General features: G+C 38.5%; 2 protein-coding genes and 1 pseudogene across 2 annotated transcripts; 1 reads left to right on the forward strand and 2 right to left on the reverse strand.

Annotated features, from left to right (window-relative positions):
* The first annotated feature begins 590 nt into the window (after positions 1–590).
* On the forward strand, positions 591–7,958 carry LOC121972072 (retinoblastoma-related protein-like). Its single transcript, XM_042523679.1, has 18 exons — positions 591–1,048; positions 1,158–1,262; positions 1,344–1,477; positions 1,560–1,656; positions 1,789–1,835; positions 3,162–3,363; positions 3,448–3,514; positions 3,621–3,800; positions 3,880–4,070; positions 4,144–5,017; positions 5,751–5,898; positions 5,984–6,056; positions 6,171–6,347; positions 6,433–6,552; positions 6,623–6,767; positions 6,848–6,960; positions 7,271–7,386; positions 7,461–7,958. The coding sequence occupies exons 1-18, from the start codon at positions 968–970 to the stop codon at positions 7,615–7,617; spliced, it is 3,027 nt and encodes a 1,008-aa protein (XP_042379613.1). The 5' UTR covers positions 591–967; the 3' UTR covers positions 7,618–7,958.
* A 498-nt stretch (positions 7,959–8,456) lies between these two features.
* LOC121972073 lies at positions 8,457–14,927 on the reverse strand (annotated as a pseudogene).
* Positions 14,928–16,613: 1,686 nt separating this feature from the next.
* Positions 16,614–19,141, reverse strand: LOC121973862 (CRAL-TRIO domain-containing protein YKL091C-like). The gene is made up of 6 exons (XM_042525211.1): positions 18,901–19,141; positions 17,475–17,733; positions 17,350–17,386; positions 17,163–17,268; positions 16,966–17,076; positions 16,614–16,868 (listed from the first exon to the last, which is right to left on the reverse strand). The coding sequence occupies exons 1-6, from the start codon at positions 19,024–19,026 to the stop codon at positions 16,764–16,766; spliced, it is 744 nt and encodes a 247-aa protein (XP_042381145.1). The 5' UTR covers positions 19,027–19,141; the 3' UTR covers positions 16,614–16,763.
* Positions 19,142–22,627: the final 3,486 nt, after the last annotated feature.

Below are 22,627 nucleotides of genomic sequence, written 5' to 3' on the forward strand. Positions count from 1 at the left end.
TTTCAAATTCATTGGATTCATTTATGACATTCTTTTTTTTAAAAAAAAAATCGGATCGGATTGATTTTTTAACGCCCTTTTAAATCTTGCAATGAAAAATTTTAATTTAATAACAAAATCCTTAAAATCATATTTTAATATATCTAGAATTTTAAAATTGCATGGATGGATCATCGTACTTAGCGGCCCCGCGCGTCTCATCCAACCAACCGAAAGGTATGAATTTGTGTAGATTATTGTCAGGTACCCATTAGCCTTCTCTCCTGCTTCGACGAGGCGACCCCTGAGGTCCAACCAGTCTAAAGCTGACAGAGCAACTTGGGACCCGCATCCAGTCTCCCAATCAACAAAAGAGTAGGCAAGTGAAGGTTGTCAAGAAGGGTCGGTCCGACTATTTCCTTGCACAATTGCGATCCCACCCTTGTCTGTCGTTCTCCACAGCACGTAATTTTCCGTGGCAAAAAAGAATCAATAAGATGAAATTTACTAGGGCTGAACACGCGTCTTTCGGTGATTGGCTGTCACATGTATGTATGGTCGGCCATGACATGTATGCCGCTTTCACATAACATGCATATGCGTTTTCCCGCGCGAAAACAGAGGGAGATCCATCGCCGGTATAAAAGACGGCGGGAGAAAAGGGAGGGAAACAAGGAGGCGGAGGAGAGAGAGAGGGAGCAGGGTTTTGTGCGGCATCGATCCCCAAACCCTACAGTCGTCGATTTCGGCCTCGATCCGCCGCCGCCGCCGGTTTCGTTTCCTGCTGGATCCGTCAATTCCGGTGATCTCCAGCAGCTTTTGGTCGGGGCAGAGAGAAGTTACCAACTTTGCCTTGGAGGTTGCTGGCTCCTCGGCGCCGTCTTTGGTTGGATCTACCCTTCGGCGAGTTTCGGAGCCAAGAAGGTTGGTCGGCTAGGGTTTCTGAGGATAAATTTTTAGTAGATAGCAGATAGGTGCTGCTGGTCACATGGAGGACGTGAAACCGTCGATTGCATCGCTTGAGGGTGACGGAGGCGCCATGGAAGCTCGTTTTATTGATGTGTGCAAGGTTTGCTGGAATTTGTCGTCTAATTAATTATCACATGTGATTCTTTTGATCTGGTCTATCCGATCTAACTATTTTCCTCTTTTGGGTGGTTTGCTGATTTGTTATGCAGAGTAAGCTGACTCTTGACGAGGGCATGCTTAGACAAGCTATCTTTTTATTCAAGGAAACGAAACACTTCCTCTTGGCAAATATGTCCGCTATCGGAAGTGGATCGGTAAGGGAATTTGGGCTGTCGTTTGGGGGGTTAAGGGGGTTAAGTTTAGTCGTTTCGTTATCAAAATTACTCATTTTGTAGCCTGAAGAGATCGAGAGGTTTTGGTCTGCAATTACTTTGTATTGTGTGACAAAGCTTGGCAAGGGGAGACTTAAGCAAGACAAGGAAGAAAATGGCATCACGCTCTGTCAGATACTGAGAATATTTAAGCTGAAGTGAGTTACTTTTCTTGTTTAATCCCTTTTCGCTGTTGGGTTTTTGTGTTTGTGAGGCTGAACCTTTGTTTTCTACTTGTAGTGTTGTGGATTTCTTCAAAGAGATGCCACAATTTTGTCTGAAGGCAGGTTACATATTAAGTGGTTTATATGGTTCAGACTGGGAGAAGAGGCTTGAGGTATAAAAAGCATTCCTTTCTGTTATCTTGACTGAGCAACTGTTCACTGATTTCAGATTCTTCTCTTCCCTCGCATATAGTTCCATGTTGTCTACCCCAGATAGTTAGAGCTCATGTTTTCTTGTTGGTTAGGTGAAGGAGCTACAGGCGAACATTGTCCACTTATGTCTTCTTAGCAGGTATTCTTTCAATCTACTGATACTTGTACTTTTGGCTGACCTTTCAAGTGCTTATGTGTATACCACAACATTTGCATTGTAACTAATGATTATTGAACTTATTTGTCTGATTACCGGTGACATATTGCCTATCAATAAAACTTGCAATGCTTTTCGTAGTTATTTTTATTAATTCTAAACAACCATCAATTGGATCAGAAAAGAGAAAAAAAAATCCAAGTATCACATCATGTCAAGAATCATCACTTAGTTCTTTGTGCTTGTTGAGATTGGTTCTTTCCTCTACCATCATTATAACCTAGATCGCTTGGCTTGTTTGCCCTGATTTTCTGTGCAATAACTTTTTAATAGTTTTTGGTTGGAAATAAATGGTTACTTTTATAAGGGAGGTTGGAAAATAATTATATCTCAAATTCTTGTGGTATTTGTATCTAGCAAAAGAATTAATGGTTTCATTTTTATGATCATCATATGTTCCTTTTTGCATTCCAGTCCAGATTAATTTTAGCATTTTCACATATTTTACTATGAGTGATGGAGTATGCATAAATAAGTCGTAATGATATCTCTGCGATGTTGGCAAAATTGGATGATCTGGAAGGGATTATAACTCTGGTATTTCCTTTGTTATTGGATGATGTTGGTAAAATTGGATGAACTGTAAAGGATTTTATTTCAGAATTTGATTTTTTTCCCTTTTGTTGGATTTTTTCCTTTGCAACTTTTAGTTGGAGACCTACTTGTCTTTCAAATTTTAAAATTAAATGGTAGAAATGGATTGACATTTCACATATTTAGCTACAAGGTGGCGGTCATCAACAAATTGTATAATTGGATGAGCTGGAAGGGATTATAATTCTGACAATTCCTTTGTTATTGTCATTGGAAATGATTTTAACATTGTTTTCAGAATTTGATTTCCCTTTTGTTGAATTTTTTCCTTTGCAACTTCTAGTTAGAGGAGCTACTTGTCTTATGAATTTCAAAATCAAAAATTAGAAATGGATTTGCATTTCATGGTGCATTGAATGACACTATGATGCATTTGTTGGTAACCTCTGAACCTAGAATTAGTGTGACTGACTCCCTTTTACATATACCTGCATGGCTGTAAAACTTTAGATTTCTAAAAATGGTTGGCATTTGCTAGCTGTTCAGATTTTAAAATACCGTTTCCAATTTGCAGTTGAAGTGGATGTATTTCTGATGTCCAATATACAGCTTGTTTCTTATATAATCTAATTCTAGATTGAAATTGTCATAGTTGTAATTATTGTATGTTAACTATATAATCTCAAATAAGCTTATCATGATGAAACGGATCAGGTACTATAAACGAGCATACCAAGAGTTATTCGTGCAAACTGATACAAGCAACGGTCATGATTCAACAATTTCTACTTGTGAAAAGGGTTATATTTCTGACTACCATCGATTTGGATGGCTATTATTTTTAGCTCTCCGCATACATGCATTTGGACGCTTCAAGGATCTTGTGACATGTACTAATGGACTAGTTTCCATACTGGTTAGTCTGTGGAACATATATTTCAAACTTCTATGCCAGTGTAACACTTCCAAAGTTCCTTATTACTGTTTTTTTCCCATGTAGGCTATACTTATTCTCCACGCGCCCAAACATATCAGGAAATTTAGTATTCAAGACTCACCAATTTTTGGTAATTACATCTTGTACCTTTTTTTCATTTCCAGGATTGTGAGTCAATCATTTGTATACTGTTTCTCATCTTAGTTGTGATGGCTAATATGGCATTCCATTTTCAGCTAAACGGTCAGATAAGGGAGTCAACCTTTTAGCTTCTCTATGTGAGAAATATGATGCCTCAGAGGACGAACTGCGGGGAGTAATGGAAATGGCAAATGACTTGATAGTGGGCATATTGAAGAAAAAACCACAAGAAGCTTCAAATGCAAAGAATGAATGTCTGGCTTACATCGACACAGGTCCTAAGCCACCTTTACTGCCCTTTTACTTCATACACTTTCTTATATTTGTGTCATAATAGTTATTTCTATGTTATAGATGGCTTGACCTATTTTGATGACCTCTTGGAGGAAAAGTCATTACAGTCAAGTATACTTATCTTAGAGAAAGATTACGAAGATGCAATCCTTAAAGGTGAGCTAGATGAGCGAATGTTTGTTAACGACAGCGACAGTCTAATTGGCAGTGGAAGCTTATCTGGAGGCATTATTAACATGTGCGGAACAAAGGTATGGTTCTGCAGCATATGCTTCTTTTAATTTATCGCAATCTGTCTGATTGTTTGATGTTGTTCAATCGTAGAGAAGGTATGAGTTAATTGCTTCACCAGGAAAGTCTATCACAAGTCCATTGTCTCCACCATGTTCTCCTGGTTCTCCTTTGAAGGGAAGTCTTATAGGGAGTGCTAAGTTGGCTCCTGTTACGCCAGTGAGCTCCGCCATGACTATGGCAAAGTGGCTTCGAAACATTATATCTCCTCTTCCTTCAAGGCCCTCGCCGGAGCTTCTCCGTTTTCTTTCAACTTGTGACAAGGATATAACCAGTGAAGTAACACAAAGAGCCAACATTATTCTTGGAGCTATTTTTCTTTCCTCTGCTTTTGGAGATAGGCATATTTCAGGTAGCATGCAGAGTTCTGCTCGGATGGATAGTATATGGGCTGAGCAGAGAAAGTTGGAGGCGCTTAAGTTGTACTACAGGGTTTTGGAGGCAATGTGTAGAGCAGAATCACATATATTAAATGGAAGCAATCTTACTTCATTGTTATCAAATGAACGATTTCATCGCTGCATGCTCGCTTGTTCATCTGAACTAGTTTTGACTGCGCATAAGACTGTTACTTTGATGTTTCCTGCTGTTTTGGAGAAAACAGGCATTACAGCCTTTGATTTGAGCAAGGTCATAGAGAGTTATGTCAGGCATGAGGAAAGTCTTCCACGTGAGTTGAAAAGACATTTAAATTCCCTGGAAGAGAGGCTCTTAGAAAGCATGGCATGGGAAAAAGGTTCCTCGATGTATAATTCTTTGATAGTAGCCAGACCAGTTCTTTCTACAGAAATAAATCGTTTAGGATTATTAGCAGAACCAATGCCATCTCTCGATACAATCGCTGGGAATTATAATGTTTCTTCTGGAGGCCTGATTCTACCTTTCCCAAAATCTGAACATTCCCCAGGTTTGTAGCTTCATTCTGTGAAGCTTGCAATTTGTCTCTTTTCAGTGGCATACGAAGTTATTTTTGGAACTATAATTGTGTGTGTTTGTTTGTTTGGAAGTTGATTGCTTGTTAATCATGCAAGTTTATCTTAGACATGCAAAAAACCATATTCTTAGGAGGATAAGCACATGGTGTAGCTAGTTCTTGTAAAACTATACAGTGTTTTTAAGCAACCTAAGCCGCATTAAATTAGCTTCTGTCTCTTGGTTTGATCATTTCCCATTTAGGATTCACAAAGTTTAGTTGGTGAATCCTGCAGGAGTATCTGATTTCTGCAATCTGTGTTTCTAATGGTCAGTGTCGCAAGAAACTTAATTTAGGTTTTTTTTTTTCCAATAACCAAAGCCAACCATAGTTCACCTATTGTATTCAAGAAAAGAGATGGTAGTTGTGTACTTGTTAACAAATCTGTCCTTTGACAAGATTCAATGCTGAAGTTTGCTCTCTGTTTTCATGTAACTATTGTGGTGATTGCATAGTGACTATGCTATTGCAGCAAGCATTTTGAGCTACTGAAACCATTCCTGTTCAAATACCTAGTTTTTCTGACCTTGTAATTAACGGTTACACAGACGTTGCATCTTGTGCACCATCTTATATTAACATGTTTCCTGACTCAGATTATATCATTATATGTTTATTCATTCCTGAAGTACTGAACTAAATGGTTATTCTCCGACTGGTGTTACAGAACAAAATGAAGACCCTAGATCTCCAAAGAAAGCATGCAATGAATACAGAAATGTGTTAATAGAACGAAACTTCCTAAAATCACCTGTGAAGGATCGTGCCTTCTGTAGTCCCAAATCTAAACTACCTCTTCAGTCTGCTTTTGCAAGGTTAATAACTTTGCTTAGATATATGTTTTATTCCATTTACCCAAATCTTTCTGTTTCTGAATCTAAAAAGTAAATTTGTATTCAGCCCAACACGACCAAATCCAACTGGAGGAGGGGAAACTTGTGCAGAAACAGGGATCAATGTCTTCTTTAGTAAGGTTAAATATGAACCTTGAATTAATATAGATGCACGTATAAATGCTGCCCTTGCTACAGAGTTGTGGTGACTTATTTGTTCTTCCAATTATTCCCTTTCTTTTGGTGCTTCATAGATTACAAAGCTGGCAGCTATCAGAATCAAAAGCTTGAGTGAAAGGCTTCAGTTGTCCCAGCAAATTCTAGAGCGCATCTATTCTCTCATTCAGCAGATTCTTGTTCACCGAACTCTTCTTTTTTTTAATCGGCATATTGATCAATTAATTCTTTGTAGCTTCTATGGGGTTGCCAAGGTACAACTCTGATGACCAGGAGTGAGTTCCTTTTCCATTTCTTGTAAGCTGTGAAAGGCATGTGAATCTTGCATTCTTTCCACAGATTTCTCAACTCAGCCTAACCTTTAAGGAGATCATATACAACTACAGAAAGCAATCACAATGTAAACCTCAAGTTTTTCGCAGTGTTTTTGTTCACTGGCCATCGAACAGCCGAAATGGAGTAATACATCTTTACTCTGTTCCATTTAAATGGAAGATTTATGAATCCATTCTGACATATATGTGAACAGAAAACAGGGCAGGAGCATGTTGATATCATTACATTTTACAATGAGGTATTTGTTCCTTCAGTGAAGCCTCTGTTGGTTGAACTAGGGCACGCCGGTGTGAGTAACACTAGCAACAAAACCATTGAAGACAAAATTAGTTCTGATGGTAAGTTTGTTTTATTTTGTTTCAAAATGTTACACTATGTTGCATGGGCTATGAAGCATTGCTAAGAACATGTAAAACAGGCCAAATTCCAGGATCGCCTAGGATATCCTCGTTTCCACATCTTCCTGACATGTCTCCAAAGAAAGTCTCCGCTGGTCATAATGTATATGTTTCGCCTCTGCGATCATCTAAGGTGTGCAATTTTCTGCAATTTTCATGTCAATTTCATCAGTTTCTTGTTTATCCATGTAGATCTAGTGTCTAAGCATGTTTAATAGGAATTGGTCTCCATTATGTTTTCAACTGATAATTGATTTCTGAATCTAAAGCACAACAGTTGGAATAAAAATTAAGAGAAATGGATTCAATGCTTGTGCATGTAGAAAAAAAAAAAGAAATCATTTACGATCTTATTTGATTCAAGAAGGTTTAGACCAAAATCTAACCTTCATGATTTAATGCCCTTCTCTAATTTATGCGAAAGCATCATTCAATGTTTCCAGATGGATGCCTTGCTCTCTCCAAGCTCAAAGAGTTACTATGCATGTGTTGGCGAAAGCACCCACGCTTATCAGAGCCCCTCTAAAGATCTGTCAGCCATCAACGACCGTCTAAACTGGTATTTCATGAGATGTCACTTATACCATTTGACCTCCCTGTTGGATACCTTGATTCAATGCCTCTCATCTGCAGTGGAAGAAAGGTCAGTGGCAGACTAAATTTCGATGTGCTAAGCGACTTCGTTGTAGCTAGGAGTCTCCAGAATGGTGCTGCTGCTGCGCCTGCTCCAGGCACTGATGATGCTCTGACTTTAAAGTCAACTGTAAAAGCTGAGCAACCTGATAGCTGAAGTGTTCACAGTGTGGTAGTCTAATCAATCTGATTTATGCTAACTTACCACTTGATGAATTTCCTAACCTCTTTCACTGACTAGTTGTCAACAGGGGTCTGACACAAGCAATTAGCTCAAAACTTGAATGCCGTAGAATTCTAAAAATCAAATCTTGCTTCTATCGCAGCCTCCGAGTTTCTGAATGTGTTATTTCTGAATATTTATAGCGAAAAAGTCCAGATCTAGTGTGATTGGCAATAAACGTTCAGGTTTCTATGATGTTTTTCTACATGGTCAGTGATTGAGGGATGTATATTTGCAAGTTTCTTGATTACCAGAAGAAAGTTTCTTTTCCTTTTGCCTATTAACTGTTCTTTAAATGAATCTATATTGTTCATGGAGGGCATTTATAGGATGGTGAAGGCCAACTTCCCACAGAGGAAATGTTTTTTATTTTTGGTTTCTTAAAAATATCTTCTAAAATATTTTGAATTATATGTTTTTACTTTTAGGAATAACCAATACAAAGATCTGGAATTTCAATCCTGTTCCACTTAATTCTACATATCTTTACCTTTTTTCCTGTTATATGAATCAACGAAAAGTCATCTCCTTCTCAACACTGTCTTTGTCATTTGATACAATAGTGTTCATTTAGATAGGAAGAGATTAGAATTTAAAGATTCATTAGATAATGAACTCTCGCTTCTAAGTCATTTATGGCGATGAATCAACAAAGGTCTAACGCAGTGGGAAAATGTCACCAAAATCTATGATTTTAACTCGCCTTTGCAAGGAGTCTCAGGGAATTTGTTATTGTTGACTCAACGCAGACTGTAGTAGATCTCGAAAAGATTTTTAAGTTAAAAACAGTATATACATCAATACTGACTCATCCGTTACATCTCTACTCTTATAATACTTGGCTGATGAACAATACTAAGGTACAGAAAATTTATTGATCGCAAGTACAAATGATGACTGAAAAACGTGGAGGGAGAAGTACCTTCAGATGAATTTGCAAAAAAAGGAGCCCATGTTCCAGTCTTCAGTCGCTGACGATAGTGTCATCAATGATACTACAATTTGCCTCATGCTTGGCCTCTGATGGGGATTCTCTTGGGTGCAACACTTTGCCAACAAGGCCATCTAGAGAAAAGCAAAGATCTTTAAGGAATATTTACTGTTTAATGGGTTCTTGCATCTGGTGAAGTGACACTTAAAATAACAGTAAGTGAATAAATTTCCTCGAACAGATTTTAAAGCATTCGAATTTACTGATCTATATCTACTACCAGCAAGTGTCGTGGCTCTTGCATTAATCTTAAAAGTATTTGAATTTGTTGTTCTATCTTTGCCACTTGCAAGCAAGTATCGCGGTCATGCTTATTTAGGTGTTGCAGTTTTATTTACCGTGTGCTTTGGTATTGTTTAAGCGAATGTCAATGATTACAATAGAATAACAAATTCAAATGCTTTAAGATTATTTAAGAAATTTATCCACTTGCTATTTTAAGTCCCCTTCACCATATGCTCAGTGAAAGAGGATTTCATATAACTATTGTCCTGTTTAAGGGACTAGTTCCTCACCGCGAGAACAGAGAATAGAGTAGAGTGGATAGTCCTGATTGAGCCGAGGATCAACAAGCTTTTCCAGTTCTTCCTTTGGATCAGGTTTGCCAAGGGCTTCCTCGAACTGCATTTTTCCAATGGTGTGTAAAATAGAATGTCTTTTTAATTTCCTAATGATCAAAATATGAATGTCATGCATAGAATGATTAGGGAAGTGCAATATAACTAGAGCAGCCAATCCCCTTGGTTCTGTAGCCGAGCCATTTGTTAAAGAACAACTCCAAATGCATAGACATCCACCTTTTGAGAAATTTTACCATGTGCATCTGCAAGAGAAACCAGCCGTAGTGAATTAGTTATTTTATTTATACCTCACATGAATTTGTGAGTTGATAATGAAAAGCAAAAACCATCTTGTTTCATTCATTCTAGAGATGAAAATAGTGAGAACAAAGATGTATCTTAAACTAGAGAGAAGCATCGATGCTTCTTACTCCGGAGGCATATAACCAAATGTACCAACAAGCTTTGATTGCAAAGCTACACCTACTCCAGGGAGTTTTGCTAAACCAAAATCTGCAACCTTCAAAATACACAAATTTCCAGCATTCAGTGCGAGCATTTATCTTGCAATTCAACAAGTACCTTTGCTCGGAAGTTCTTGTCTATCAGTATATTAGATGATTTGATATCACGATGTATATACACTGGATTGGTATGCTCATGGATATACTCCAGACCCCTGGCTGAATCAAGGGCAATTTGTATCCTTGTAAGCCAGGGCAAAGGCTCTCTACCTACATGAAAATATATTAAAATATAGCAAATGGTACTTCATCTAGGACGATGGGGCTTCAAATTAATCAATTCAAGATTGATTTTTTACTTTGTGTAGACTCTTACCTAACCCACGCAAATGCTCACTTAAGTTACCATTTTCAATAAACTCATAAACAAGGAACAAGGAAACCTCAGTACAGTATCCAATCAAACGTAGCTGCATAAAATGCTTAGTTTACCACGGTTCAGAAATAGTGGCACAGAGAGAGGCATAACAATAACTTCTTTTTTTTTTTGTCATAAGTTCTCCCATTCCATTAACTACTAGATTAGGGGCATTCCAAATTCCACTTCAGTCAATGAGGTTATCCAAAGCTCTTATTCAGTATTATGTATTCTAGCAAGAATCTGAAACAAAATGGAATCCAAATAAGAAGTGACTTCACTATTTCAACTGTGTTGACACCAAGCATCATGGGTGGGATGCAGAAAGCCCTTTTTTAGAGAAACTGTATAAGGTAAATGTTCACTTATTCAATCTGTTATAAATGATTGATCAGATTGGTAAAAAAAAGGCAAACAGCATTCAAAACCAATCGACAAGTGTAGTTGACTATGAGCACTATTGAAGAATGGTTAATCCCGTCTATCCATATGTGAATGGATTTAGATGTATGCAGAATTTAGTAAGATCATTAAGCTAGAACCAATAGCATTGAACCTCCAAAGCCTTGGTAGAAGGCTAAGATATAAGCAAAGGCTACTGGCAGTTAATAAGTCTTCTAGAAGTTGTTATGCCGTACAACAATAACTCATGAGTCCCAGCTATTTAAGGTCAGCTCCATGCCTACATCCATTTATGTGACCACTGGAGTAAAAACAAAAGCCAATTTCAGAAAATTATTCGAGAAATTATCAAAATACTTCCATAAGGTTTGGCAACATTTGGGATTCCCAAGTGAAAACAAATCCTGAAGAAATGGAAAGAGAAAAAAAGCCAACCAAAATAAGTTATCCTGACTATGCATGATGCACCAAATGAATTAAAGCTTTACCAAATTCAAGGGCTGAACATTCGTTAAGACTTTCAGTTCGGCAAGAAATTCATTAGTTGCCCACATGTCCATTTTCTTGATTGCAGCTTTCTGCAGAAGAGACCAAATATTAGGAGAGAGGTTCTGTAAGGAAGAATAAATTAAATCGAGCAGATAAAAAAAATAACCGAAAATTCTGTAGGTGCCGCAAAGAGAAGTCATCATAAAAGTACAATTTCAGCTCATAACTGAGAGTATATATCTAACCTTTCAAGTTTGATAGAGGTTGCCAATTATTGATATTAAAGTGAAACATATAAATTGCAGTCATTGAACTACTCTAAATAGTAAAAGTTGATCTCTCAAAGTTTTGTTCTTATGATCATTATAGAACCTAGTAACCATGTCATGGAAAAGAATATAAATCCAATAAAGTGGGATAAACAAAATATTCTGACTTGATTTGATTGGTGGGCATTTTCCCACAACCATAGAGGATCCATTCATAAAAGCAGTTCAAATTCACTGATATTATAAGTGCATCATGCAGCTAACCTCTCCTCTAAGGTCTGCATAATAAACCAGTCCAAAGCCACCCCCTCCAATTTTATTTATCATGCTAAAATCATTGGTAGCACTAGCAAGCCTGTGAATGGGGAACTAACCACTCGGGATGAAACTCCTTTACTGTATATTGAAACTTCAGCTTCAATAGGAAAACAATGTGTTAGCGGCCAACAAATATTATGTTCTTACATTCTGAAACAAGCTTGAGGATAAGAAGGAATTAATGTCTTCATCACAAAGGAGTTTAGAAAGTTTTTCAAAGGTGGAACAATCCAAAATTTGGAGAACTGAGTTACTTTCACGATATTGGAAAGAGATCATTCATGAGCCAAACATAAACTAATCTCATCCCTATTCATTTGACAGAAAGATCCCAATCAATTACAATTATCCTTTATATCAATTTTGTAACCTGAATTGAGGCAAAGCTGACTAAAGTCATACTGATTCCATTGAGCCTTACCCCTTTCATTAAGATTACAATATTTACTGAAGTACCAATTTAAATAGGAATTACCACTAAATGGAGATAGAAAATACACTGAGTGATTCTTGGTAAGTTAACACTAATTTTAGATGTTAGGGCGAATTTCTTACAGCAGAAGAGCCAGCAAAAGGAAATGTGTGTTTCCTGCCATTTCTTTTAGTAACATTGGTGGAATGTATGGATTGTGCTGAGGAAATGTTTGCCCATCACATGCTTGTATTTTTTTTGCTCAAATCGAGTGAAAGCAATACTATGCATGCTTTTGACCAGAAAATCGGTCAAAATCTAACCCAAAACATTTTCTAAAATAGAATAAATAATCATTTTTTACATTTGTAAACAATAGATTTTTGTAAATCTACACTTTCCCTCCATCTTTCTTTATTTCCAAGGAATCACAAATTAAAGATATCTTTCCCTATCCATTTCTGTTAACTTTTTTTTGCACACATCCTTTCTTTCCCATTCTATCCTTCCACCTCTTCTTGCTAAGTTGTTTCATCACTAATTCCTTTTCTTTTTTTAAATTTTTTTTCAAAGAAAATTCATCCGTCAAAATCTATGTTTCTACTGTTTAGAACTTCATCATTACCTTGCATAAGCAGAATTTTTCATATTTAACCAGAACCAGATGAAATATGTCAAAAATTTTCCAGACTTCAACAACATATTATTGTTTGTAAAAAGAGTTTGATGCTTGCTTAGCTACATCTCTATCTAACCAGTATGTAACCATATGGTATGTAGATTTGGTCATTTGGGATTTCGATCAGTGATCCAGAAGTACCAATTAATACTCTTTTAAATGCAGCCTATAATGTATCAATGGTGTGCTATAGATGTCTCAGAGCATATAAATATATAGGGTAGACATCTTGTAATCCATTAGGGATTCCCTACCTGATTGCTTTCATTTACTGATTGGTTTTCAAGCCCCCAAATAGTGGCCCTTGCCAAGTGCCTTTCATGTGGCAAACTCTATGACGTTATATTATGACCAAGAACTGTTATATTTAATTTTCAATTATCATAGCAAGCATAAGGTGAAACAATATTCCAATGAAGAAATTAAAAAAAAAAAAACATTGTTCTCCCATAAAAAACTGAAAGAGTTTGAGAATGAAGAAAACATAAAACGCCCACTTTTGTAGTTCCTAATGTAATCTCAATATAAAATTATGACGACTGTGTAGTATAAGATACCTTCTGCTGGTGATCGGAATGAAGCTACCTTTGAGTTCTTTCTCCTTTGAAGACAAATGTATAAACAAATTCCCAATTGTAATGCAACAAGTACAGCTACAATAATCCCAGAAATAGCATCCGCAGAAATTCCTGTTGGTTTTCACAACAGTAACAATAACCTCTTCAGGTAAATCAGTAATCCAGGGAGATTTATTTTTCCATGACAGATTTATGCCCTTCTGCTATAATGATAAAAAATCGGTAGAACAGATAGGAAGACAAATAACCTGCACTGAATAGCACGGTAGTGCAAGATTTGTGTTAGACTACATTTAGAACAGTCAAAGTTCAAAGTTACTACTGGTGAACATCAATATTTACCTTGAAAGTGGGCGATAGTTTCCAATTGGGTCTGCAAAATTAAGTAACAAATGTTGTAATCAAGATAATGAAATAAAAGGATAGAAGAAAGATAAGAGACTGCTACGCTGGATTAGCAAATGTAAGAAAAGAAAAATAGTCACACTTCATTAAAGCCAGCAGGGCAAATAAGCTCAGGCCCAGTGAGTCAAAACCATAAGCTTGACTACTGAAGGAGCATTCTAGACTAACTTTCGATCCTACGAGGCATCTTGGAGAGATTATAGAGACTTTGGAAAACCAAAAGACTCGTAGAAAAGAAGATTTTTTTTGTTTGTCGTGGAGTGCTTTCTGGTTGTCCAAAGAGCACTAGAGGTTAAGTTTTTCACTTTTCTCCATCAATGTTCTACGGTTCATTGAGAAGGATACTTTACTCAGGGTCCATAGCAGGTGGCATAGCACAGTGATGCAGTGCTATCGTGCAGTGAAGGCACAAGAATACAGGGTAAATGATGACAAGTCCACCAGGCAAACAATTTTGAAGTTTTTCTTTACAAAAAATATAAATATATATATCTACTTGCTTGCTTGAACGGTGTTGCTGAATCAAAATTTTCTCTCGACGTGAAAGAAGCTCACCTTTGATCGGGATAAACACCGTTCCGGAAGTGAAATTTGACCCATGGTTATAACTCTGCAGCAAACTCTCTTGCGGGGTGAAGTTGTAAGCCGCGGACACGGACGACAGGTTCTCCCCTGGACAGCGCCCCATTCCCGCAAGAGCAATTGACAATCACACTGATGTTCGCCCCAGTCGGCACGTTCTTCTCCTAGAAACTATTGAAATGGGTGGGCGCCTCAACCGTGGTCAGGTTGGCATACACCTTGCTGGCGATCCTTATGTAGGTGTACCCCGAGGGGACGCGGTAGGAGAAATTGTGGCCGAGGAAGTAGCCATTGATGCAGCCGCAGCTGAAGGGGACATGGAGTCGCCTCCCGATCTCGATGCTGTTGAGGTTAGAGACGTCGGGGTTGTAAGGGCCCAGAGAGCTGTAGTCGGATAAACCGAAGAGGGAAGCGATGTAGCTGGCGTTGTCGTTGGGAATTACTTGGTACGATCCGAGGGCGAGGCTGCAGCCGCTCCGGCAGTCGGATTCCGACGAGGGAAGGAAGGCGGCGAGGAGAAGGATTAGCGAGCGAAGAGAGCGCCAAGGCGTCATCTTGGACATGGGGCGATCGGAATCCCTTGCGAAGTTCCACGGCGATACGTCGGGTATTTTTGAATCGGACGAATGGGAAGGCGAAACGTGTTAATCCGATGGGGGCATGGCAATGTATTGTCCACGCCGGTTCGTGGGTGGCGAGTTGTCTTGACCAGAAGAATAAATGGGCCCCGCTTGCAGCACCAGTTCTCAAGAGGGTAAGGCTATAATTGTCTTGTGACGGGTCCACGGTGTAGTATTTGAAATATATATTTTAGAATTAGTGTAAGTACTTGTGCAATGCAATGATTTTTTTTTTCTTTCAAAATGGAACCATTTATTTTTCGTTATCATAAAAAAAATATCCATATTAAAAAATATATCGAGAAAACACCTCATTTATTTTTTATCTTAAAATGATTTTATTTTAATATTATTATAACAGTTGGATCCAAAACTATTACAACTTGGAAAAGGTTTAGATAAACAAAATATACTAATTAATTTTAGCCAACTTTAACCATGATCAACATTATAATAATTCTGTCCAAAAATACTATGATAATATTAAATTAAGAGTATTTTTTAATATATATTGATGCGGTGATAAAAGGTTCGTCTACGGGTCAACTGTCAAGGTGGAGGTTAAAATCAAGGTGGTTAATGCTAGAGTGTCAAAGGGCTCACCTATAGTGATCGAGTGGAGGTCAACTACAATGGTCGATCAGTGCAGGCAATATCTGATCGGCAAGAGGTTTGTTCGAGTTGACCACTCGTCTAGCTCGGAACAATATGGTAAGATCATCAGACGTTCAGAGCAGATCGACAGAGCACTAAGGAGACCAGAGCGCTTGTTCGATTGAGAGGGGACAAGCTACTATAGCTAGTCACCACAAAAAAGAACAGTCGAGGCCTATCAAGCGGGGTAGTCCCAAGCTGAGCAGCAACTCCAGTCGACCAAGCAGCGGGATCATTGTCGTATCTCTTGATATCCTTCTAGGAGATAATACTGCTGACATAAGGCATGGTCAACAGGATGATCGTACGACATTTTCTACGTCTTGTCAGTGATATACATGTCCTGTTAAAATATAGTGTCAGAGGTACTTTCCCGACAAATCTTTTCATAAGACAAATTGGAGAATGTGCTCATGCCTCGAGGAGTGTGCATGTTATCAGTTGGGACGCTATATAAAAGGGGGTTCATGTACTGACGGAAGTACGCGTCATTCATTATTCACGCCTGTGTTTTCTGTTGCTCCTTATTCTTCCCTCTTTTCGATGATTCACTTGAGCGTCGGAGGATTAATGTCAAGGACACCTTTCCTAATTCAGCACTAGCATTTCTTGTATTATAGAATGGAGCTCAATCTATATCTCCTCAACACAACAGTTACATTCTCAACTTACCATTTTTCCAATTTTCGGATAGGATATAACAGAATGTCTTTTATATTTTTTTTAATAAAATAAATATTTTTCTAAGAATGATAAGCTAAAGTTCGAAAGAAAAAAAAACCAGTAAAAGTAGAATTATTAATTTAATGACCCGCTAAAATAATTATCCAATATTAATAGAACCCCTGTGCATTACTGTAGAATTGAAGAAGAATAGATTCCCAATACACTCGGCAAAACTACCCCTCCATATAGTGACTTACTTCGATTTTCGATTTCCTAATTTACTCTCGTACCAGGAAACTGTGAAGAGGCTGCGAGGGGGACGAATTTTAACTTTTTCGCAGATTAAATATTTCTGACTGAAACATACACTGGTGTTCTATTTATTGCATCCTTGAATGGATTGAGAAAGAACAAAGCAACAACTAAAGAGAATAAGAGTAGCTCTTTCTCATTTATTTCATGCTAAATCATAATTTTCTTATACTTAAATCTTTAACAAGAGTAGCTTTAGAGTTCATAATTAAACTCATAAATTATCATAAACTTTTGAATAATTATTCATTAATGAATATATCATTGAACCAGAGTCAATTTTCCTCCATATATATCTGGTATCTGGCTCTCATCAATCTCTTCCAGCAAAGTATCTTTCAGATTCTTATCCCCGACGAAGACAATCTACAATCGGTGTTGGAAAAACTTCAGATTCATTTTGAAACTAATAGTAAAAAAGTTAACCGAAGATCGTAAACAGAGTTAGAGTTCTGAAGAATACCTTTTTCCTGGTATTGTTATCAATGAATGGGTATATGATCTTCCATGCCTTCATGAAAAGATAAGGAACATGAACTAAATAGACTTTCCCCAGCCTTTCCGGGTAGCAATTCTGCAAATGACAACCCCAAACAAGTTTTCGATAATTGATCAGTGATGGTCTACAATTTTACTTGGCAAATACTCTGTGAGACAGACCTGCATGATGTCAAGAACCGCTAAATACCCGCGAATATCACAGTTGGAATAACCCCAACCTTTAAGATCTACAATGCCAATGAACTTATCTTGCCCACTTGGTATACTGCAAGGTCATACTCCTTATCAGAATTCTATGTAATCGAGTAGACTGCATTCTTGTTCATTCGATAAATCAAAAGATTACCTTGCACAGAGTTTGTCGAGGACATAAACACAGAAATCTGAAATCACGAGATCGAAAACAAGAGCACAGTGAGATAATAGTTTCAACTTCCTAATATTTTGTGAGGGTATCAACTGAGAACTTACTCTTGAACACATGCATGTCCCGATTGGAAGAGAAGTGTCTCGCTGCAAATATGACCCCAATCGGGCAGCCTGCCTTGCTGAGTCCTTGGATGCATAACTTTTTCTGAGCAAGTTCGGTCTCAACTTCTTCCTCTGCGATGAAACCATTAGGCACTGCAGTTTTCCTCCAGTTTAAGTACTTCAAGAACATAGCAGCAGCCTTGTTGACATCTTGATCTCGTGCCCGCAAGAACCTTCGCAGCATCAAGTCATCTACTTCCTGCATCATACCAATTCGACAAACTGAAGGTTAACAAATAAGTAACAGAATGATTTCAGATTTCAAGAGAGAAGTTACTTTTGCGAGGAACTTATGGTCAATTTTGAAATAACCAAGAACTAACAAGAAATCCACTCAAATAAACCCAACAATTTATTCTCAGAGAACAAGTAATTGTTGGCACTAACAAGAGCATTAGAATGACCGACTAGAAAATAAGCCATGAAAAAACTTGCATATGAGCTATAAGAAATGTCGGTATATACCGAGTTGTAGATCGTTAAAAAAAATGTCGGTATACGCAATATTTCATATTGATCAATAATACATATATAGGTAGAGTTTTACCTATTTATAACTTGTTTGATAACACCATAACAATTATGTTTTTCATTTTTTTTTTCTACAAGAAATCAACAAAGACATCTTGTTACCGGGTAGTATAAAGACCATGGAACAACTTATGAAGATATATACAATTTGACTAATCATCAAAACTGTAATAGTGAACAATTCTTGAAGAACAATGTGAACTTTGGGAGACTATCACAAGTCCTAAAGCATCAATATATATCAATATCTAAACTTGAGGGAAGAAGTAGACACAAGTTTAAACTTGAAGAATAAATCATTATTCTTCTATTATTTTTTTGTCCTAATAAGCTGTCATTAAACTATTTCTGCACAAAGGAGCTATCATTCGACAATGACCATTTGCAATAAACAGCCAATTAGTTGCATCTACCTTCCTTCTTGTCAACACCCGCAAAAATTTAATATCTCAGAAGTTTAATGTAAGTATCTAACCAATCTGATCATGCTTCACATCGATTCAAAGATGTGGTTCGGAGTCGCAACTCGCAACCCTTCTTTTTTAAAATTTTTTCGCAAATTTATTGATAATAAATGATGATAGTGATTGATGAAACAAACGCCATTCACTCCAAAGAGAGAAGATTTCAATCTATGACTTTTCAGAGATAACCATAAAACATCTTAATCAGTAGGGGAAAAAAAAGAAACTGCAAAGATTAACAAAAGTCGATTTTGATTCTTGCGGAACCTTCTCGAACCCTAAATTTGACTGGCGACAAGAATGGAAACCCTTGTGAAAAACTGGAATTTGGGGAGTAAAAGAAGGAGCTGGGGGGAGAAGAGAAATCTGACCTTGGAATCTGGGTCTTGAACTTCGACGAGTTCTCTCAAAAGAGCCACCTTTTTCCACTCGCCGTCGTCGCTGTGGTCTTCGACGCCACCGATTGGGGTTTCCGCGAGCTTCCTCTCGGGCTCCATTGCCGGCGTCGCTTCTTCTGCTGCTTCTCTGGCACTCTCCTTCTTATTGAGGAGATCGAGGCGGGCGGGCGGACGAAGTAGGTGGTGGATCAGAAGCGCGAAGCTCTTCTACGAAAGTGGGGGGGGGGGGAGCCGTGCCATTAATGAACCCGATCTGCTATAGTCCTTTTCCCGGGAACATGGAGATGACATGAATAAGAGGATAATTTTAATTAGCCCCCTATAACTCTTATATTTGTATATATTTCCTCAAGAAATACTTTAAAATGCATGAGATTGATTAATTTCAAAATCGGCCAAAATTTGAACTTGATTCTTTTGTTAAACAAAAAGAGTATAAATAAATATAGTTTATGAACTTTATTTTTGGGAAAATGTTTAAATTTATTTGTTTAATTAAAAATTAAAAATTAAAAATTAAAAATTAAAAATTAAAAATTAAAAATTAAAATTGTGTCTTAATACCTAAAGATTAATTGAACCAAGAACAAATTTGCATAGATTTTCTTTTATTATTTTAATGTTCATATTATTTTATTATAAAAATTTAAATCTAGTGTGATCCTAATTTATTAATAAGATTTGAATGAAATAATACATAAGATATTATAATTAATACAGAAATCTCATCCATCAATTAATTAATCCCATAATTATTGAGTGTTCAGCATAGTAAAGTTGATCAATATATATATCACAAATCTAACCATCATAAATGAAACTTTAGATTTTGGAAAAATACTAAATACATATTAAAAAAATAGTGAACATAATAAATAAAATATAGCTACACTGTAGTAATATTAATGTATTTTCAGCGAGGGAGGGGCCCACTCAATCAATGCAGATCCTGATAAATTCAAGACAAGATCAAATAATCCAGTTGAGCCAGTTCTTTGGAGTTCCACTCTAGTCAATCAAGCCCAGGACTTAGTTGACGCACTTGAGCTGAGCCAATCAGCTCATGCTCGAACTCGGTTCAAGACTCATGGTCGAGCCCAATCTAAGTCGGCCAGAGTCATATCCAAGTTAAGTCCAATTAACTAAAGCTCAAGTATGACAAGATAGTTATAATTGTTGGATGAAAACAATATCCTATTAGAGATTTAAGGGGTATTAACTGAATTTAAATATACTAAATTAAATTCACTTATCTATTGAAATGACTTGAGTTGATAATCTCAGACTGTCAGCAGAGACTGGTATCTGTCAAGTGCCAAACGAAGGTTGCACAGTGGCCGAGCGGGCTAGCTCTTAAGCAAGCTTGAGACTAGCCGAGCGTAGTGATCGAGCGAGCTTACAGTCGGTCGGGTGAGCAGAGAGACCGAGTGATTTAAAGGTCGGTCGGGCAGCTTAACTGAGCAAGCTTAGCTTGGCGATTGAGCCGAGCGAGATCAAGGTCGGTAGGGAAGATAGATCGAGCGAAACAGCTAAGTGCTTGGTCGGGCAAAGCAGCAGAGCGACCAATCGAGCAAAAGGGCATGCAGCCGAGCGAACTGGAGGTCGCCGGGCGAAGAGGCCGTGCAAGCCAGGGGCCGGTCGGGCGAAGAGGCCGAGCGAGCCGGGGGTCGGTCGGGCGAAGAGGCCGAGCGAGCTGATCGACTGGGCGAGTTAGAGGTCGGTTGGGCGAACACTAGAAAGCGACCGGACGAGCACGCTTCCGAGTGACCGAGCGGGCGAACAGTTGAGCGAAGCGACCAGTCTAAAGCTGAGCGAACTGAGGCTTGTGATAAATGCAGTTTCCTTGAAACAGATTTACCCCACTTCTGACAGTGCTTCGAAACTTTCTTGGGTCATCTGTTTCCCAGGATACAACAGTAAACAGTGATTCCACCAAGCACTGGTGGTCACGGTGAACTGAGTGGTACCCAAACTATCACGGGCACTCCGTCGAGTAAAAGTTGCACGACAGAGGAGAAGGGAAAGTAGGTGGAGAGCTTCTACTGCTTTTCTATGTGCGTAACCTTTTGCCTGTGGTCGCAACCTCCTTATATAGAAGCTCAAACCAATGGCAGCATTAATGATCATTATTTGCTAGCTATGTAACGTGAACATTTCACTCGACATCCGTTACACAAGGAGTAAAAAGATGTACTTGACAAAATGTTGGTTGTTCCGCTTGGTCAAATTTTGCCTCGACCAGTCCGACATTCGGCGTGGTAGGTTGTGCTCGCACACGAGTCAACATGGTTCAGTGCAATCCGAGTCCTGGATTTGCAACCCCCCTACACACCCACGCGTGAAAGAGAGCATGCCCCCATGTATTTGTTCACAACCTCAATGCATGTGAATCAATATAAGCCAATCTATTTGCCTTGGAGTTCCCAATGTGTAACTAAAGTCCTATTCACAATGGAGCTCCATGCATCTTCCACCTCTTCATTCACAAATCTCGAACAATCCCCCATATGAATGGAGATAGGATATGTGATAGCATTCAGTAGTTGAGTCCAGTATATGACAGGTAGGTTTTATTCGTTGAACCTTCCCTTGTGAAGATATATTTACTTAATGGTTAATAGTATACACGATGTCCTTGAATTATTTTGTCATTTGTGTAAGCATTGACATATCTTGTTAGTACCCCATGGTAGTTTTGATGTGATCAACCAAGTTATGTTAGGTCATGTTGGTGCTTAACCTTGTGTCTAAGTGTGCAGGAGCTTATTATAGGAGCGTTGGGCCGGCTAGAAAGGGGGGGGGGGGGTTGAATAGCCCTGAATAAAGCACAACTCTTTCTCGAACGATTAAGCTAACACTTGAAAAATAGATTAAGCAGAAAATAAAGCATAAAAACGAGGCACAGGATTTGACTTGGTTACAACCAGGGAGGTTGTTAATCCAAGGAAGATGGTCGCACTAAGAACTCGTTCAGGCGGAGAAGCCTCGTTTACAGTAATGTAGGCACAAAAAGAAAGAAGCTAATCTAAGCAGTGGAAGCACACAAGGGTTGTTACAATTTCTGAACTGATGAAAAGCTTCTGGACCAAGGCTATATTTATAGCCTTGGTCGGGGCGCTTGGAAGGGGTTCCAGGCGCCCTAGGGGGATAAAACTTTATCCCTAACGTTCTGGTCAACAAAACAGGTTCCCGCCCGGAAGGGTTCCGGGCGCCCCGAGCTGCTCCGGGCACCCCGGAGCCAAAAGTCAACAGTGGTTGACTTTTTGGTCCGGGACCTCTGCTCCGGTTCGGTTCGGCTCGGTCCGGGTCTTCTACTCCGAAACCATTCGCTTGGGTGATCTCTGTCATCCGGAAAAGGGCTCACCCGAATCCAACTTCCAGTCTTCTCGAGCGGCCTTCCCTCCGGCTTCTCGTCCCTCGGAATCGCCGCGTGTTTCCTTCTCACTAGCTTCGTCTCTTGCTCCCCGAGCAAACTTCCGCTTCGGCTTTCGTCCCTCGGAACCACCGCACACTTTCTTCTTGTCCGCCGGTGTACTCTTCCGCAGCACCTCGTCCCTCAGACTGTCGTCATTCTCGCTAGCTGCGTCTTCCGCTCGACTACCTGTGCTCCTAAACTCCTGCACACTTAGACACAAGGTTAGAAACACACAGGACCTAACTTGATTTGTTGATAACACCAAAACAAACCTTGGGGTTCCAA

The sequence above is a fragment of the Zingiber officinale genome, chromosome 4A (genome assembly GCF_018446385.1).
Source record: "Zingiber officinale cultivar Zhangliang chromosome 4A, Zo_v1.1, whole genome shotgun sequence".
NCBI classification, from domain to species: domain Eukaryota; kingdom Viridiplantae; phylum Streptophyta; class Magnoliopsida; order Zingiberales; family Zingiberaceae; genus Zingiber; species Zingiber officinale.